This window comes from Octodon degus, unplaced genomic scaffold (genome assembly GCF_000260255.1).
Source record: "Octodon degus isolate 3935 unplaced genomic scaffold, OctDeg1.0 scaffold00032, whole genome shotgun sequence".
In the NCBI taxonomy this organism is placed as follows: Eukaryota; Metazoa; Chordata; class Mammalia; order Rodentia; family Octodontidae; genus Octodon; species Octodon degus.
This window is the reverse complement of record NW_004524608.1, coordinates 4,807,937-4,825,749: the sequence shown is the minus strand read 5'-3', so window position 1 is coordinate 4,825,749 and position 17,813 is coordinate 4,807,937. Positions and strand designations below refer to the sequence as shown.

At 38.2% G+C, this 17,813-nt stretch overlaps 1 protein-coding gene across 3 annotated transcripts in view; it reads right to left on the bottom strand.

Moving 5' to 3' along the window:
- LOC101586484 (multidrug resistance protein 1) overlaps positions 1-6,361 on the bottom strand; it is a 98,557-nt gene extending 92,196 nt beyond the window's left edge. For 2 of the 3 annotated variants that reach the window (XM_023713617.1, XM_023713621.1), the window contains exons 1-2: positions 6,239-6,361; positions 5,809-5,873 (exon numbers count right to left, since the gene is read on the bottom strand). In XM_023713617.1, coding sequence (XP_023569385.1) covers positions 5,809-5,867 — 59 coding nt within the window. In that variant the 5' untranslated portion in view covers positions 5,868-5,873; positions 6,239-6,361. Of the gene's footprint in view, positions 1-5,808; positions 5,874-6,043; positions 6,082-6,238 lie in introns of those variants that run through there. The other variant, XM_023713618.1, reaches the window with a different exon arrangement.
- Between the last annotated feature and the right edge of the window lie 11,452 nt (positions 6,362-17,813).

The following is a 17,813-nucleotide window of genomic DNA, read 5'->3' as shown; positions in this document are numbered from 1 at the left end:
AAGTACCGGGGATTGAACTCAGGACTTATTCTATTGAGCTATATCCCCAGCCCATTGAGTTTTGTAAATTTTTGATGAATATACAAGTACATCTTTGCTAATTAGAAAAATAATTTCCTATTTTTTTATTCCAAGTAAAAATAGCATTCATGATCCCAGAACTCAATCTGCTTAATTTTCTTTTATTTTTCTGCTTAATTTTCATCCAAGTAGTTCTAGTAGATATTCCAGCTACTCCTTAAGCATTATTCTTGATCATTACTTCTACTGATGGAAAGCAGCGGGGATCAGATTTCAGGCATCACTAGTTTCAGATTAAAAACTAATTAAATCACTAACGAGTAAATCTAATTTTGAAAGGATGTCTGGAGCCTGAGAAAGACCATTATGGAAATAAATGCAACCTAGAAGAGCTGTGACAGTGGCAAGATATTCTGTAAAATGGGGGAAAATGATCCTTAGGTTTAAAAAAGGCCAAGTAAAAAATAACATTCTGGGCTATCAGTGGAGCCAAGATTCAAATTATTCTAGTCCAGTAATCCATCTTGTCCGCTGCATGTACCGCTGCCAGGATGTGAACGCATGCCAGGGTGCTCCAGTTTTAATTCCCACACATAGAACAGTCTACTTTTAAAAGCGGCAGCATTGTTTCTGCACAGAATTTGAAATTCATCTTCATCTTTGTGGTTTACATTAAATGAAGTCTGAAAAAGTGAAGAGACTGCTAAAGAAAAAAATCCAGGCTTTATTCTCTTGGTTTTAGAGTGACGTAAAATCCACTGGACAGTGGGGGATGGAAATTCAGGCCTGGTGTCAGCCTTTTGCCACAGCAGCACGTGAAGATGGAAATGGCTAGAAGGGACTGAGTTTGAGCTCTGAGGCAGTCATTTTGTTAGCTATCTAAAACTAACGTGTGGGGCCAGAGAGCTCAGTGGACTAAAGCGCCTGCTTAGGCAGAGTGCATGCTCTGCTGGGGGGTAGGGGTTGGGGGTGAGACAGCGATTGAAACTGGGCATGGTGGCATGCGCCTGTAATCCCAGCCCTTGGGAGGCTGAACACAGGAGAATCACTATGAATCTGTTCTATGTAGAGATCCTGTAGACTCTGTACTAAAAATACTAAATAAATGAAACTGATACTATTTTGAAGAACTTACGTTCTAGACAGTGGCTAAGTAAGCGCTTTCCACACATTACTTTTTTTGTAAACAACTCTGAGTAAAGCACATTTTTTGTCTCTTTAGAGATGAGAAAATTGCAGAAGAGCAAAAGGAGCGAATTTGCGCACGGTCCAACTGTTGGAGCAAAGGCAAGATTTCAGCTGCAAAGCTGGTTCCCTGAACACCAGCCGAGCGGCACAGTGTGACGCTCTGCTCCGTGCAACACAGCCCAGCCCTGCGTGAGAATACACTTTCACGTGAGTCTCACACCTACTGGATTGCTCACTTTTTCTCATCAGCAGGAAGCACAAAGCCTACAAAGGCAAACTGTTCATCAAGCATCATCATCCTATTTCTTAAACATAGACACTCCAGAAAATACTTTTACCCCACCATCAGGAGCTACCAACACAATGCAGCGCTCTTTCACAATCTCAGGCTAAACTATATGGTGCTCCTAACAGAATAAAATCAGTGGTGATGTGGCCAGCGGTGGGGAAGCACTCGCTTAGCACGCGAGGCCCAATGATGGACCCCAGGATTGCAAAAGGAAATAGGATAAATTTTAATAAGCACAATTTAATAAACACCTACAAAATTCCTATTTTGGAAGAGTTTGAAGGTCAACTATAAAAATGAAGCTATGCACCGAAGCACTTTTTATTACCATTTTCCACTACATATCTTCAGTGTTTGGACTCACATATACCTTTTTGCACCTTAAAACACAGTACTTAATTTACCATCTTAGAAGGGGAAAAATATAAAAATAAGAAGTATACTATGCACTGTACTCGGTGGAGTTTTTATGCATGTATGAAAAGTGATAAAAAGTTGCAAATAAATAGGAAAATTGAAAAGGTAGTATACTGACCACCCATCCCATTCACTTTAACTTATCAGAGACTAACATTTATCAGAGACTAACATGAAATGTTAGTATACTTACACCATACTTTTTCTATAGGTGTAAGTATACATTAACAATTCTTAATATTCTGCTAAATATTAATGTCTTTTACAGGCATTATAGCTTTCCATATGCTTTCCTACCTCAATCACAGATAAGAAAATGAACATTCATTTTGATACTATCTGACATGCAATCTGCATTTAAATTTTCTGGAACTTTTTTTTTTTTAATGTATTTAGTACAGGGTCTGTAGGGTCTGACTGCACAGGTCAGACTCAGTGATCCTTCCTGTTTTTTAGCCTCCCAAGAGCTGGGATTACCAAACCCAGTCTGTCTGGGACATTTTCTATAGGTGTTTTTATTCTGTACTCTGTTTTAGTCAGAGTGCACAGAGTATATTTGATGTTTTTGTTTTTTTTTAAGTCTTTCAATTAAGAAGGCCTCTCTCTCTCTCTCTCTCTCTCTCTCTCTCTCTCTCACACACACACACACACACACACACACACACACACACACTGACTCTTTTGAAGGAGAAGGCACAATCCACAGCGTACCACATTTTGGATCCACCACTTCTGGTACAGGTTCTTGCTAAGCAGCTGGGACTCATAGGGATTATCCTGTCTCAGCCTCCCAAACCGTACACCAACACGCACGGTTTCAGTGGTCAGCACAGCACGGGGTCAGCAAGACATGTGGTACCAGGGATCAAACCCAGGTCCTTGTCCTTTCCAGGCAGGTGAGCTAGGTCCTGGGCCCTGGATAGACCACACTTTCATACTGAGTACAAATGTTGATGTACAGAAGATGTAAGCTACACCCTATAATGAAGGAGTTCCTATAAAAGATGTGAATTGACTCATAATTTTGACTACAAGGAGAAGTTATATCTTGGTCATATCACTCCATGAAATTGTATAAATTAATTTCACTTGTGACTTTTTTTTATGTTTTTAAAGAGAATAGAACGTAGTAAAAAAAAAAAAACCATTTGAAATGATATAGAATTTCATAAAACAAAATGATAGGAATTCAACAATGATTGTTATATTGTATAATGTTTTCTTCAAGTTAGTTATTCAGACTACCAGATATAAGCATGAAAATTATTTAAAAATTATACAAATCATAAAATTATAAAAATTATAAAATTATAAATATCAAAATTATAAAAAAATAAAAAGGAGAGAAAAAATTGAAAGCAATAACTGCTCCATTCAATAGACCAGTAGATATGAGCAGTAAAATTATCCAAACTATCCTGTGTATGTATATATATTTTTTTCTTTTCCTCCTTTCCCTCTTCCCAGTTGTTCCTTCCCTCTGAATAGTTTCTTGCCTTTTCACAGTACCTACTGTACCTTTTAGATTTTATTTACTCATTCAAGATTTTACACTAAGGAGACAATATGATATTTACACGTGGGGGTCTGATTTACTTCAATTATGAGTATGATCTCTAGTTGCATCCATTTACTTATAAAAGCCCTGGGTTTATTTTTTGATCGCTGAGAAATACTCCATTATACAAAAAGAGCATACATTTTTTATCCATTCCTCAGCTAATGGGCATTTGGGCTATTTTCAAGATTTTGCTATGACAAATTGCTATAAATATGGTAATTCACATTCACATTTTGAATTATCAATATGATTCCCAATATGTTTCTGTTGTATAGCACCAGTTTAGAAGTCTAATTGGGTTAACATTAAATACCATAATTTGATAAAGATGTATAAAGAAATGAGGGCTGGGGAGACAGCTTGGTGGTCTAAGCTCCTGCCTGGCAAGCATAAGGACCTGGGTTCAATACCCACTAACATATGCTGTGCTGGCCCCAGAACCTCAGGAGCGCTGTGCAGGCCACTGAAACTGGGCATGGTGGAGCAACTCTGTAATCCCAGCACTGGGCAGGCTGAGATGTGTAGCAAGACCCTACATCAAATAAATAGATAAAGATTAAAAAAAAAGGAAATAAGTCTGAAGCTAGCAAAAATTTTAAAATGAAAATGAAAAAATAAAAGAATTGTGATGTATTGTGTACATGTACTTATTTCCCATAATGAGTGTAATCTTTATATACTGTGGATGTATAGTAATAAAAATAAAATGTTTTAAATATTTTTGGTAGCATAGTGTCTATGTGGTGTTTTGTCCTCAAATCCTGTCACATGCTGAGCAGCTTCCTGGTCTCTCTCCACACGAGTGAAGCTAAGTCTCGCCCCAAGGTTGAAGCGCTAACTGTAAACTTTCTCCCTAGAACACTACAGCTTCTTTCTTCTCATGAGTAAGAACTGTGAAGGTAATTATTAGACACAGCTTTTCTCCGAACAGTTTAGGATCCACTGACAGTTCTTGCCTGAATCAGTTACAGTGGACCCTTATACGAACCATTTTGGTAATGAGGAGAATTTTAGTTGCAACTTTGGGCCGAAGTCTTGAGTTATGACCCTAATGCTGGCCGCTTGTGCTTCCAGATGGCCTCAGATATAGATTTATTCCTTAAAGAGTTCTGGAAGGAACATGACAGCATTCTTTCCCATGTGGGGTTAACTGAAAAATCCTGGGCCAGTGTCTCTCTAAGGACACTGAGAACTAGCTGCCTGTGTACAGGAGAGAGACCTTGAAAGCGGGAGCCTGCAATCCACAACCTGAGCTACAACCAGCCCTTGGATCAGATCAGTTTGGGTTCTTCAATCAAGGGGGAGTGGCATAACAACGCAGGTTCCCATAGGACATAAGAATTGTCCTGTGAAAACACTTCTTTGTTTTCTCTACCTGTCATATTCTCCCAATTTCCTTTCTCTCACAACTGTACTGTGCTCCCAGTAAACTAACGCTATTATTTTCTCTTGTGCTCCATTGCTGGTGGAGGTGGCCACGGGAGGCCCCTGCAAGGCCCTGCTCCTGTGTCCACTGAGGTCAAATCTACTTCCTTGCTCTGGGTACCTGACACCCTCAACAACTTCTTTTCAGACTTGTCTGGAGCCACCTTCTTCTCCATGAGCCGACACCTGTTCAGCGAGCAATAGTTTTTAGAAGCCAAGTTCAGGCAGGAAGAGTGCTTTTTTCTAATGTCCTTTTTTAATGGACTGAAAACCAAGCTTGCTTGTTCGATTTCTACATTTGTATTTTTTTCTGTTACACTGAAAGCCTTGCTTTCTAATTCTATTAATAAATTTACTAATACATTTTATCTTACAGTGCACACTACAGTTTTGTACGCATGATGAATCTATAAAATTAGACTTTTCTGTATACGTTGTGATCAAAATTTTCTTAAGAAAACTATTTTCTCTCTGTCCTTCAATAACTTTATAGTCATTTCCAGTTAAAATTAAAACAAAAACAATTCAAATGTAGCTTTTGGCCTTGTGTATTCTTCTGCTGCTCCACAGAAAAGCCACGCTTACAAGGTGCGTATCAGAAGGATACTGGACCACAGAGCAGCAAGCAGGGACCATGATCCACGCTGCTTGCAAAGCAGATAGCAGCAAAACAAAAAAGGACGTGCACCTTGGTCTGTCTGGGGCCAGAAAGCTTCGGAAGAGCCTGACCAAGACCCAGAGAGGATGCACAGGCGAGGTCCGACCCAGCCAAGAAACTGCTCTATCCAGGGGACTGCGTGACCACAAGTTCCATAACCCACCACCAACAACCATCGCGGGACGCTAGCAACAAATGACCCCAAGCCCCCAAGCCAAGTAAACTACGAAAACGAAACAAAACCGCTACCTTTTCTTTCCCAGCTTCAAGTTCTCCTCTTTGCCATCAGAATTCCTCTCTTGATCCATGGTGACCTGCGGAGAAACCGCAGCGCACAGCTGCAGGCGCCAAGGGACCCTGAAGCCTTGTCCCCCAAACTCCCAGGAGCGAGCGCGCCTTCGCTGGCCTGTGGAGCAGGAGCTAGCCCGAGCCCCCGCCGGCGCCCCTCCCAGCGCCTTCCTCCCGAAGGGCTTCCTCCACCCACCTTCCCGTGCCGCAACCTGAGTACTAAGATGAGTGTGGACAGCTAGGCAGGAAACCGCTGCTCAGGGAGCTTTTCGTGGTGACCTCCCGCACCCTGTGCCCTGAACCCTGCGCCCTGTGTCCTCTGAGAACGAACCCAGCTCAGGATCCTGGAAAGACAGACCTTCGGGGAGTCCCTAACTTCAAGCTCACCTACCTAGGCTGTTCCTCTGGAACGTGCACCAGGACGGGAATTTGGGCAGCAGACACTTGAACCTCAACAAAAAAAGTCAGCGGACGCGAACTACTGCCTGGGGTGTGGGTGCCGCTGGCTTCCTCAGCCTCGGGAGGGAGCGGACGTGCGCAGTCCACGCCCTGGGCGGGCAAGTTCGGCGCTCGGCCAATCCTCCGGGATTGCCTCCGCCTTTGCTTGTTGCAGGGCTGGGGAAGTCGCCCCAAAGGTTGGATTTCAGCAGGGACCTGCTAGCTTCTGTGGCCCCCTCGGCCGGGAAAGTGGAGAAGCGCGCCTGGCCCGAATCATCAGCGGACGACTCAGAGATGCGACTCCACAGGTCCCACAACTCTCCATCCTTATGCAGTGTAGATGCAAGAAGACTCTCTGGGTCAAGAGTGGGCAAGGGCGCTCCTGTCTGCCATCGCATCTGAGTTAATTAAGCGCCCTCAGATCTTCCCGCTTTGTAGTAAATGCCCTTTTCTAGTCGCACCTCTGAAAGAGCTAGGAGAACCAGTGTGCAAGTCCTTCATTAGTAAGGCTGACAGTTTCTGAGGTTTATCTCTGCATCGCTTAAAATGACACATAGGAGACAATTTTTAAAAAAGGTTTTTGAGTATGTGGCTAATCGTAGACTCTTCAAGGTAGAAATGGTATTCAAAACTTAAAACTAAAGATTTTACACCTTTAGTTGTACAGTTAATACCGGTGTTTTTCCCAGTGCGTCGCAAAATTCTTATATTTGATAATAGCATTTATTGATTGATTGATTGATTGATTGTATTTTAGGGAAGGGTCTATAGAGTGTTCAGGGTCCCACTACTAGATGGAACTCTTAGTGATTCTCCTATTTACAGCCTCCCAAGTGCTGGGATTACAGGTGTGCGCCACCATGCCCAGTCTCAGTTGCCATCTCAGGGCGCCCCAGGGGCGGGGCCAGCGCGACAGGCTGGGGATCGAATCCTGCTTCCAGGCGCTTTAATCCGTTGAGCTATTTGGCTGGCCAGATAATGGCGGGTTTTTGTTGTTGTTGTTGTTGTTTGTTTGTTTGTTTATTTTTTGTTTTTTTAACCAGGGATTGAACTCAGGCCCTTGCTCTTGCTGGGGAAGCACTTATTGTTGTGAGCTATCTCCCTGGTCCAACTGATAATGGCAACATTTTGACATATTATTTTGGTTGATAAAAATTGAAAAAATTCATATTTTGGGTACTACAGTTTTCTTCAAAATGACAACAAAATCAAATGCGGTCTTCACAGTTTGGGTTCATACAGCATCAGAGCACAGCAAGGAGGAAGCAGAGAGTGACCGTGAGGTCACTGGGGTGCTCACGGGGAAGGAGCAGCGGAGGCCTGAAATGGTATCGTATTGGTTTATGTTTTTACTATTTAAACATTTGGCTTCGTTTCTATGTTGCTATGGAGAATAAGATAACATTTCTGTATTCTGCAGCGATAATCAGAATAATTAGAAAAATATTTATGGATAAATATTGATGAATATATACATGTCCTAAAAGTGTGAGTGTGAAGAATGCCGAGGAAGGGGAAAAGCAGACTGAGAAGGTTTTCCTTCTAATATATAGCCAAGTAGTGAGTGTGTAGAGTGTTTCAGGCACTGTACACATCTTTTTAAAAAAATATTAATTTTAGGGCCAGCCATATAGCTCAGTGGATTAAAGTGCCTGCTTAGGCAGATGCAGGGGTTAGGGTTAGAAGTTCGATCCCAGCCTGCGGTGCCGGCTGCACCTCCAGGGCGTGCTGAAACTGTGACTGAAACTGGGCGTGGTGGCACGCACCTGTAATCCCAGTGCTTGGGAAGCTGAAAATAGGAGAATCACTACAAGTCCGATCTGTGTAGTGAGATGCTGTAGACCCTATAGACCCTGCACTAAATTTAAAAAAAAATCTATATATATGGTACCATATGACATATATAAGGTACACTGTTGATAAACGTAGTAGGGAATTTGTACCTGTACATAGTATATCTCGATTCTTCTTTTTTCCCATTTCCCTCCTATTCCTTCAACACATTTTTCCCCTCCTTCTTTGCAAATGCTTTGTTTTCATTTTTTCCTTCTACATTATTTTCCTTCCTTCCCTTCCCCTTCTTTGCTCTCCTTCCCATTTTAACATTGTCTTCCAACTTCCCAGTATCTATTATCCATTTTGATCTTTGTTTTCTCACAAGAGAAAAAATGTGATATATAAACATAAGTGTCTGGGGGCTGGAGAAATGGCTCAGTAAAATAAGCGCTTCCCTGGCAAGCACAAGGGCCTGAATTCAATCCCTGGTTCTGCCAATAAATAAGTAAATAAGTAAATAAATAAAGACATAAGTGTTTGATTCATTTCACTTAAATGTATAATCTCAAGGTGCATCTATTTACCTTAAAATGTTTCAAGTTTATCCTTCTTTATGCAGAGTAGTGCTCCAATATATATAAAAATCATATCTTCTTTATCCATTCATCAGTTGATGGGCGTGTGAACTGTTTCCAAGATTTAGCCATTTGAAATTGTTCTGCTATAGATGTAGACATGGGTTTGCATATCACTGCAGTAAGATGCTTTTCACTCTTTTGTAAAGATATCAGGAAGGGGAATAGCTGGGTCAACTGGACCTCTAATTTTAGTTTTTTGAGGGATCTATATACTTATTTCCACATTGTTTATACCAATTTGCACTCCCACCAACAATGGACTAGGGCTCGTTTTTCCCAACAGCCTGCCAGCATTTGTTACTGGTTAATTTCATGATGCTAGCCATTCTTTCTGGAGCAAGATGGAATCTCAGTGCTGTTTTACTTTGTATCTGTCCAATGGCTAGTGATGTTGAACATTTTTATATATTTATTTTCTGTTTTTGCTTCATCTAAAAAGTGTTTATTCATTGCAGATGCCCATTTTGGATTGAGTCTTTAAATTTTTTTAAAAAATTATTTTGTTTTACTTTATTTTGAAGAGCATAAAAAAAAGCAAAACCAAATAGCAGAAACAAAGACAGAAACAGGGTAACATACAGGGCCTTTAAATTTGAGGGTTCTGATTTTTGTACTTTTTTATGTATTCTGGACATTAGTACTTTATCTGGGGAATAGCTGGTAAAAGTTTTGCCCATTCTGTAGGCAGTCTCTTCACTCTCTTGGTGGATGCTTTCACTACGCAAACGCTTTTTAAAATTGTGAGATCCCTTTTTTTTCCCTTTCTTTTCTTTTCATACAGGCCTCATATATAGTCTAGGTAGGCCTTAAACTTACTATATAGCTCAGGCTGCCATAAGCTAACAATCTTCCTCCTTCTCTCTAAAGTTTGTTTAAAGAGAGCTCAGCAGACAGCATCACTATGTTCTTCACCTAAGACCCGGCAGGCAAACATGCTCAAGTTACTGATGGGGCACAAGTGTGGAATGGGCATGCATGACATGGGAGTAAGGAGGAGCTCAGGGGTGGGAAAGATGCTGCCTTGGGTTAGGTGTGGTATTTAGTCATTCCCACAAATTGTAGTTCTATGTGATCCTGGGAGAAGGCCATCACAATATGAGTTCTTCTTCTGGCTTTAGATACTTTTGAATTATGAAAGGCTGGTGAAGTTTAATAAATTTTGCTTAAGGAGGAAGGATGTTTATGCATACCCAAGACAGCCTCAGGTATTCTTTTATTTTTTGGAGATTTTATTTCACTTTATTTTATTTATTGACTTTTTGCCAACAAACACACTTTACACACATTTGCCAATACACATTTACGTAAGAGAAGCCCCATAGTACACATTTCTGAGACGTGTTCTTTTCAATCTACCACTCACCTGGGACACTTCCATCCCATCTCTAGAGAGCTTCTCTTCTACTTTCCAGGATGCGGTATGTCTCACTGAATGTAGAGCCAATACTTATGCATTATGTCAGCCTCAGGTATTCTTGCAGCAACAATTATTTACCACAGTCCTGTGTAATGCATATACTCCCAGTTACTGAGGAGTCTGAGGCAGGAAGACTCCAGAATGTCACACAAGCCAAGATAATATAACAGGATCACATCACAAAAAGAATTCATTTTCTAATAGGTATCCAAGGAATTCTTATCCTTTCATAAATTTATTTATTTATCATTTTACTAGAGGATGATAATGCTCCAGAAACTAAAACTTGGATGAGCTCATGATTCTGAGGTGAGATCCTTGCATAAAAGAGACATCCAGCAGCCTCGCTGGGTAGATGAGAGAGCACTGAGCAATGACATAATCCGGTCATGCTGAGGCAAACCACAGTGCATTAGTGCAAAAGTAGCAGTCTTGGTTATTGTCTCTGCTCTAAGCACAGTGTGGCTCTGCACCTCAGACCCCACAGTTCTCCCACTCATCCTTAACAACCTACTCAGTCCTTAAGGCAGGAAATAGAGCTTCTAATCACATGGATCATAAAACCCACTTCAGTAAGGGAACTCTAATGACATCTTGCATACTGACTACTGCAAGCTCATTAGGGTGCAACAATTCCTTTACAGAACAGCATTTGCCGTGAGACCTACTCTCTTGTCCTATTCATGCAATAGAGAAAAGTGTGTATCACTTGAAGAGCTCTAGCAAAAACAAATTGAATCATTGTATCTTGAGATGTAAATAGATGTAAGTTATACTACCAACACTCCAAAAATAACCTTTTGAAGTTGATGAATGAATGTGGTCATTAATCTTGTTCAGGCATTTGACAAAAATTCCTAAATACAAAAAGTTATTTAGTAAGTGTTGCACAGGAAGAAAAAAAAGGCTTAATACTTTTGGTAGCCTCTTTAAAATTAAAAAAAAAAAGAATAGCATTTGATTGCACCTTGAAATTTTTAAAAGTAAAACATACTTAAGCAATGCCACCTTACATAGCTTACAACTGACCAATTTCTTTTCTTTCCCATAATTTTATTGAGAAACAATTAACAATGACACAGTTTCAAATCAAATTGGTAGGACAGTTTCAATAATTAACACGTTGTATACTCTCTTCCTAGTGGTTATTTGCTGTACAAGATGCAGACATGATATCTTATTTACAAACACTATTAGAACAAATCCCTCTATTCTTTAAGAGAATGTAACTATGTATCTATCCTAACCATTTTGAATAAATAGATACAAAATAGACATTCATCTGTATCCCCTTTTTTGTTTAGTTCCATCATTTGGATCTTATAGGTGTGTTAACTCAGCAAAATATTCTAAAAGAGTCCAGTAGTCCCTAATAGTATTGGGTCTTCCGCTTGACTGGCAATGTCAGAAATTGTTGACCTGAGTCCCCTATAGCTCAACATAACAGCATGGCTTTACTTTTTGTACTTCGTTTTTTTACTTTTTTGCTGGATGGTTAAGACCAAGATAAAGCAAGACCTATGCAACAAAAGTTGTAGCTTTTAGATCTGATAAGGTCAGTGAAATCCCCTCAGGATTTATCCTGAGATCCTGTACTTCAGATTGTAGATTCTTTGACACCTGAGCAATTTCATAAACATTTTCTACACACTGTATATAAATACACATCACAATGGTGTAATTTGAGTTAACATGGAATAGATACAAAATGAACAAAATTTAGGCCAAAACATAGCAATTTTATGAAAAATAACTTGACTAGATATTATGTTATCATTTTGTACTAATTTACATTTATAAAAATTTTAAGTAGGCATACTACATTGATAAGGGTATCTGTACCACATACATTCCAAATTACTGCACAAAAGGAGGATATAACTCAGCAGCACAGCACCTGGCCAACAAGCACAAGCTCATGAATTTGATTTCTGGTCCAAAAAACCCAAAAAGCTGAAAGCTACTGCACTATCTCATCCCCCTACACTGCTGGATGGACAACACACGTGGGAAGTACCTCTCACTAAGCAACTAGCTCCTCCAGGTGCCTGGTCCAGCCCCCATATGCAGTGGAACAGGAAGCAAGTGTGAGGAGTACTTGGGACTGGGCAACCAGCTCAGCCAGGGGAATCCAGGTGCCTAGTCCATTCCCACCCACCTCAGGACCAGGACACCAGGGCTGATAGCCATACAGTAGAACTGGGACTAAGATACACATGATGGACAGGTGAGACCAGCAGGAGGAAAAAGTCTGAAATATGAGCAAACATATTTCTAATGAGGGGAAACATCTTGCATACAAAATCTTAATTTCTGATTTACTTTGTTATATTATTAGAGATTTTGCTCTTACAGTCTAAGTACAAAATCAGTGGTTAGCACAGTTTGTCAATTTCTAAATTGTGCTTGATGCTATCATTATTGCTGATTATACTACTGTAGTTATGACATCATATCTGTTGTAATCAGTTGTTCTCCCTTGTGTAACAATATTGGAAAGCTCTGCAATAATAACCTCAAAAAAGCCCTATACCAAGGAACTGTGAACTGAACCAAATAGAAACCAACATTCCACTCTTAAATAATTGGCAAGATGGATTTTGAGACAGACACAACCAAGACTCTCCACCACAGAGAAGGTACACCTGAAGAACATATTTTTCTAGAAAAGCCTTGATTCTTAGCGATATGGCAACCTCTGACCCAAATTCCCAAAGATCATCACAGAAAACAAAATTTAAAAGTTTTGGAATAGAAAATGACTGCAAAGAAACAAAATACAATCTCATATGAAAAAGCAAAACGCCTTCTCAGACCTCCAGCCTACTCAGTGCAGGAGACATTGATATAGAAGAAATTGGAAGTCATACACCTGAAATTTCTGAAATGATAGCAACTGAAGTAAAGAAAGAACTCTATGAAACTATGGAAGAAATCAGATCAAAAATACCTCTCAGGTAAAATAAGAAATGCAGCCATAAGTGAAAGAATTGCTCAGAATTTCTAAGGAAGACATAGACAAAAAAAAATTATAGGAACATAGCAAAATGATGGAAACTTTGAATCAAAAATATAGGAAAGAAACAGAATGAATGAAACAGATTCAAAGAGCTGTCCAGCACTTAAAAATTCCATTCTGGCAAAATCACTTCAATGAAACTGATGACAGACTTTCAAAGCTGGAAGATAGGATTTCAGGTGGGCATCATGAAAGGAAAGATCTCTTAAAATAACAAGTAACCAGGAAATAACAATTCAACATCTGCAGGATGATGCAAAAAACAAGAGTATAAAAATTGATATATTTCAACAAAAAAGCAGGAGTCACCACATGTGACATAAAAAGATTATTTGCAAAAGTAATAGAAAATTTCACAAGCATGAGAACAGAACCTGATATACAGTGAGGCATATAGAACTAAAGTTAGTATTAAACAAAGTAAATTATACCCAGATATATAATAATCAAGATCCCAGAAGTTTAGCACAAGAACAGATTATTAAAAGCTGTTCCCTTTCTACTTTGAGAATTCTAATTATATGAATATAAGTTTCTTGATTTTGACACATGGTGAACTATTATAATTTATCTGTAAATTCTTTCTTCTTCATTTTTATTTTGGACACTTTACGTTATATCCATTTAAGTTTGTAAATAATTTAAACAAGTAAACAAGTAATTTACAATGTGCAATCTATTATTAATCTCATGCTGTGTTCATTTCAGTAATATTACTCCAAATTTCACTTTGTATATCTTTTATCTTTCACATTTCAATATTTGTCTACAATTTTAATGTGATATGTAATTATTGGTTTTCAATAAAGTTAATGAAAAAAATGAATAAAAGCTGTTAAATAAAAGAAACAGAATACTTACATAAGAAAGCCCATCAAGATCAAGGCAGACTTTTTTCTCCACACAAACACTTTAGTGAAAAAGCATTTTGAGTAAAGTATTTCAGGTCCTGAAAGAAAACAATTTCCAACCCAGATTGATTTGCCCTGTAAAACTATCTTTTACAATTAATGGAAAAATAAAATACTTCCATGACCAAAAAAAAAAAAAAAAAAAAAAAAAAACAACCCCCAAAACAAAAAAGCAACTGAAGAAATTCATGAACTCCAAACCAGCCCTACAAAAAGTATTGAAAGGTACTTTAGAAAAAGATAAAAATGACCACAATTTCAAAAACAACAACAGAAGGAAACCACCAAGCAGGAAAAGCAGTTAAACAGAGAGAAAAGTGAGGGAACCAAGAACAGGAAAGTAACACGACAAAGATAAGCCAATACATCCAGTTATTACTGAATTATTATTGATGTTAATCATTATCATCAACAGCAGCAGTTCACCAATCAAAAGCAGCAGCCCAGAAGAATGGATCAAGAAGCAAAATCCATGGCTGGCCAAATAGCTCAGCAGATTAGAGCACCTACAAGCAGGTGTAGGAGACAGGGGTGGGATCCCCAGGCCTACTATACTGACTTCACCTAATGGTGACACACTGAAAAGCCAAGTGAGACAGGGTGTGAAATCCCAGCTCTTGGTAGGCTGTAAACAGGTGAATCACTAAAAGTTTGATCTAGTAGTGAGACCCTGAACACCTTGTAGACCTTTCCCTAAAAAGTACAAAAAAAGGAATAATAAACAAAATCCATTGATATGCTGTATATAGGAAACATATTTAACTGAAAATAATATTCATAGACTGAAAGTCAGAGCATGGAAAACAATACTTCATGCAAAAGGAACCCAGAAAAGAGCAGAGGTAGTTATTCTGGTTGCTGACAATGTGAACTTCAAGCCAAGAATGATCAAAAGAGATTTTATTTATTTATTTATTTATTTATTTATTTATTTATTTAATTTTTTTATTTTTTTGGAAACGGGGATTGAACTCAGGCCCTTGTGCTTGCCAGGGAAGTGCTTATTCCACTGAGCCATCTCCCCAACCCTCAAAAGAGATTTTAAAAGAAAAGATCACTACATACTTGTTAGGGAAAAATTTCAAGGAGAAGTACTAACAATCATAAACATATATGCACTAAATATGGGAACATAAAACTATCTAAGATGAATATTAATAAACATGAAAAAAAAAACAAGCGCCAGCACAATTGTAACAGGCCACCCATCCTATTGTCACAAAGAGATAGATCAAGTAGGCAAAAAAATCAACAAATAAATAAGAGAGCTGGACCAAACTTGTGAATGAATGGTCTTAGTAGATGGTTAGAGTGTTCCCCTCAACAACATCAGAACATACATTCTTCTCAGATGCACATGGGACATTCTCTAAAAGAGACCATATACCAGACCATAGAACATGCTTAAGTAAATACAAACAAATTGAAATTAAGCCATGCATATTATCTGACCATAGCGCAATGAAATTGGAAATTATTAACAAAAGAAATTACAAAATTTCCATAAACACATGGAAATTAAGTAAAACCCTCCTGAAAAACCAGTGGGTCACAGATGAAATTAGAGAGGAAATTAAACAATATATAGAATCAAAGAAAAAAACAAATAAAACTTACCAGAACCTGAGGGATGCAATGAAATCAGTCTCCAAACAGAACAAGCATGAGCAAATAACCTAAAGCTGCACCTCAAGCTTCTAGAAAAAGAGCAAGTCAAGTTCAAAGCCCAAAGAAGGGAGGAAATTATAAAGATTAGTGTAGAAATTAATGCAATGGAAACTGAGAAAACAATACAAAGAATTAAGGAATAAAACAATTGATTCTTTGAAAGAAAAAATTAAATTGTTAAACCTTTAGCCAATCTTAGCAAAATAAAAAGAATAAACTCAAATTCATGACACAAAGAATGAAAAAGGTGAAATCACTACAGAATCTATGGAAATTCAGAAGATCCTCAATACCTTCTTTGAAAACCTTTACTCTCACAGGATAGAAAACACATAAGAAATGGACAGATTCCTAGGAACATATGAATTACTGAAGCTGAATCATAACAAACCCAAACTGCACAGGAAATACTTCAAAGAATCAAGAACTGGAATCTCACCACAATCCTTTTTCACATCCAAAAAAAAAAAAAAAAAAAGAAACGAGAAAAAAAAATCACTAACAGAGTGAAAAGAAAACCCACAAAATGAAAAAAAAAAAATGTTGCCAATTGTCCCCCAGACAAAGAACTTCTATCTAAAACATAAAGAAGTCTTAAAAATCAGGCCCTCAAAATTCAAAGACCCAATCAAAAAATGAGATGAATACACGCCGCTCAAATAAAAAAATGTAAATGGCAAATAAATGTTCAACATCACTGGTCATTCAAGAAATCCAAATGAAAGCACCACTGAGATTTCATCTCACCCTGGAAAGAATGGCTTTCACACACACACACACACAAAATCAACCAGTAACAAATGCTGGCAGGACTGGAGCCTCTCTCTGTTGTTGGTGGGAAAGTAGACTGGTACAACCACTGTGGAAATCAGTGAGGAGATTCCTTTAAAAAGTAGGCCTAGAGGTCCCTTTTAACATAGCTATTCCCCTTGTGGGTACTTTTCCAGAAGAATTGAAAACACCATACCACAGTGATATATGTGAACCCATGTTTATAGCAGCACAATTTGTCAAGGCAAAATCTTGGAAACAAGCCAAATATCTTTAAACTGAGGACTGGATTAAAAAAAGATGTGGTCTTTTTACACAACAGAGTATTACTCAGCTGTAAAGAAAGATAAGATCAAAGCTTTTGTGGGTAAATGGGTGCAACTAAAAACCATACTCATAAGTGAAATAAATTAGACTGGCACATGTAAATATTGGATTGTCTCCCTAGTGTAAGAATCTGAAAAAGAGCTGTAAATAAGACAGAAAAAGGTGCATTAAATATTGTGAAAGGGGAAGAAACTTCTCAGAAAGAAAGAACAACTGGAACGGGGAAAGAAGAACAGAAGAAAGAGGAAATGACACGCGCACACACACACACACACACACACACACACACAATAGCTAAGATAATTGTACTAGCGATTTCCATTAGCTCATTGAAAGGAACAATTAGTGCTTCTATTGTTTGATCAATTTTGCATTCTTATATCTTGTAATCTGAGCAGCTACTTTGAAGATAACCATCTGTAACATAATAACTATTGTTAATTTCATATCATTTTGTTTTGGAATTGTGTATCATTTTATTGCTTTTTTCTTTTTAAAATAATAAAGATGTTACTACCCTATATTTTTATAAACCCAAATTTCAAAAAGAGAATACTTCAGTGAATAATGGAATCCTCTTTTGAATTATTTATTTTCTATTGCCTATATCTTGCATGTTCATATAAAAGTATGTACATATCATGTACACATGAAGGAATTGTAATAATCATATAGATTCATAAGTATCAAAGATTAACATACCTAATAAAATATCAAAATTGCAAAATGGTTTGTTTTGTCATAAAATCAAAAGTCCTACTACAATAGGCTCTTTTTTTTTTTTTTTTTTTTTTTTGCAGAACCAGTACCATAGGCTTTTAAATTCAGTTTATTAAAATGATTTAATTTGTTTTCTAAATTACATGAAAAGGACCGGCCAGACAGCTCAGCGGATTAAAGCACCTGCTTAGGCAGATGCAGGGACTGGGGGTTCTATCCAGGCCTGCTGCGCCAGTCCTGCTCCCGGAGCACACTTAGGGGACGATTGAGACTGGGTATGG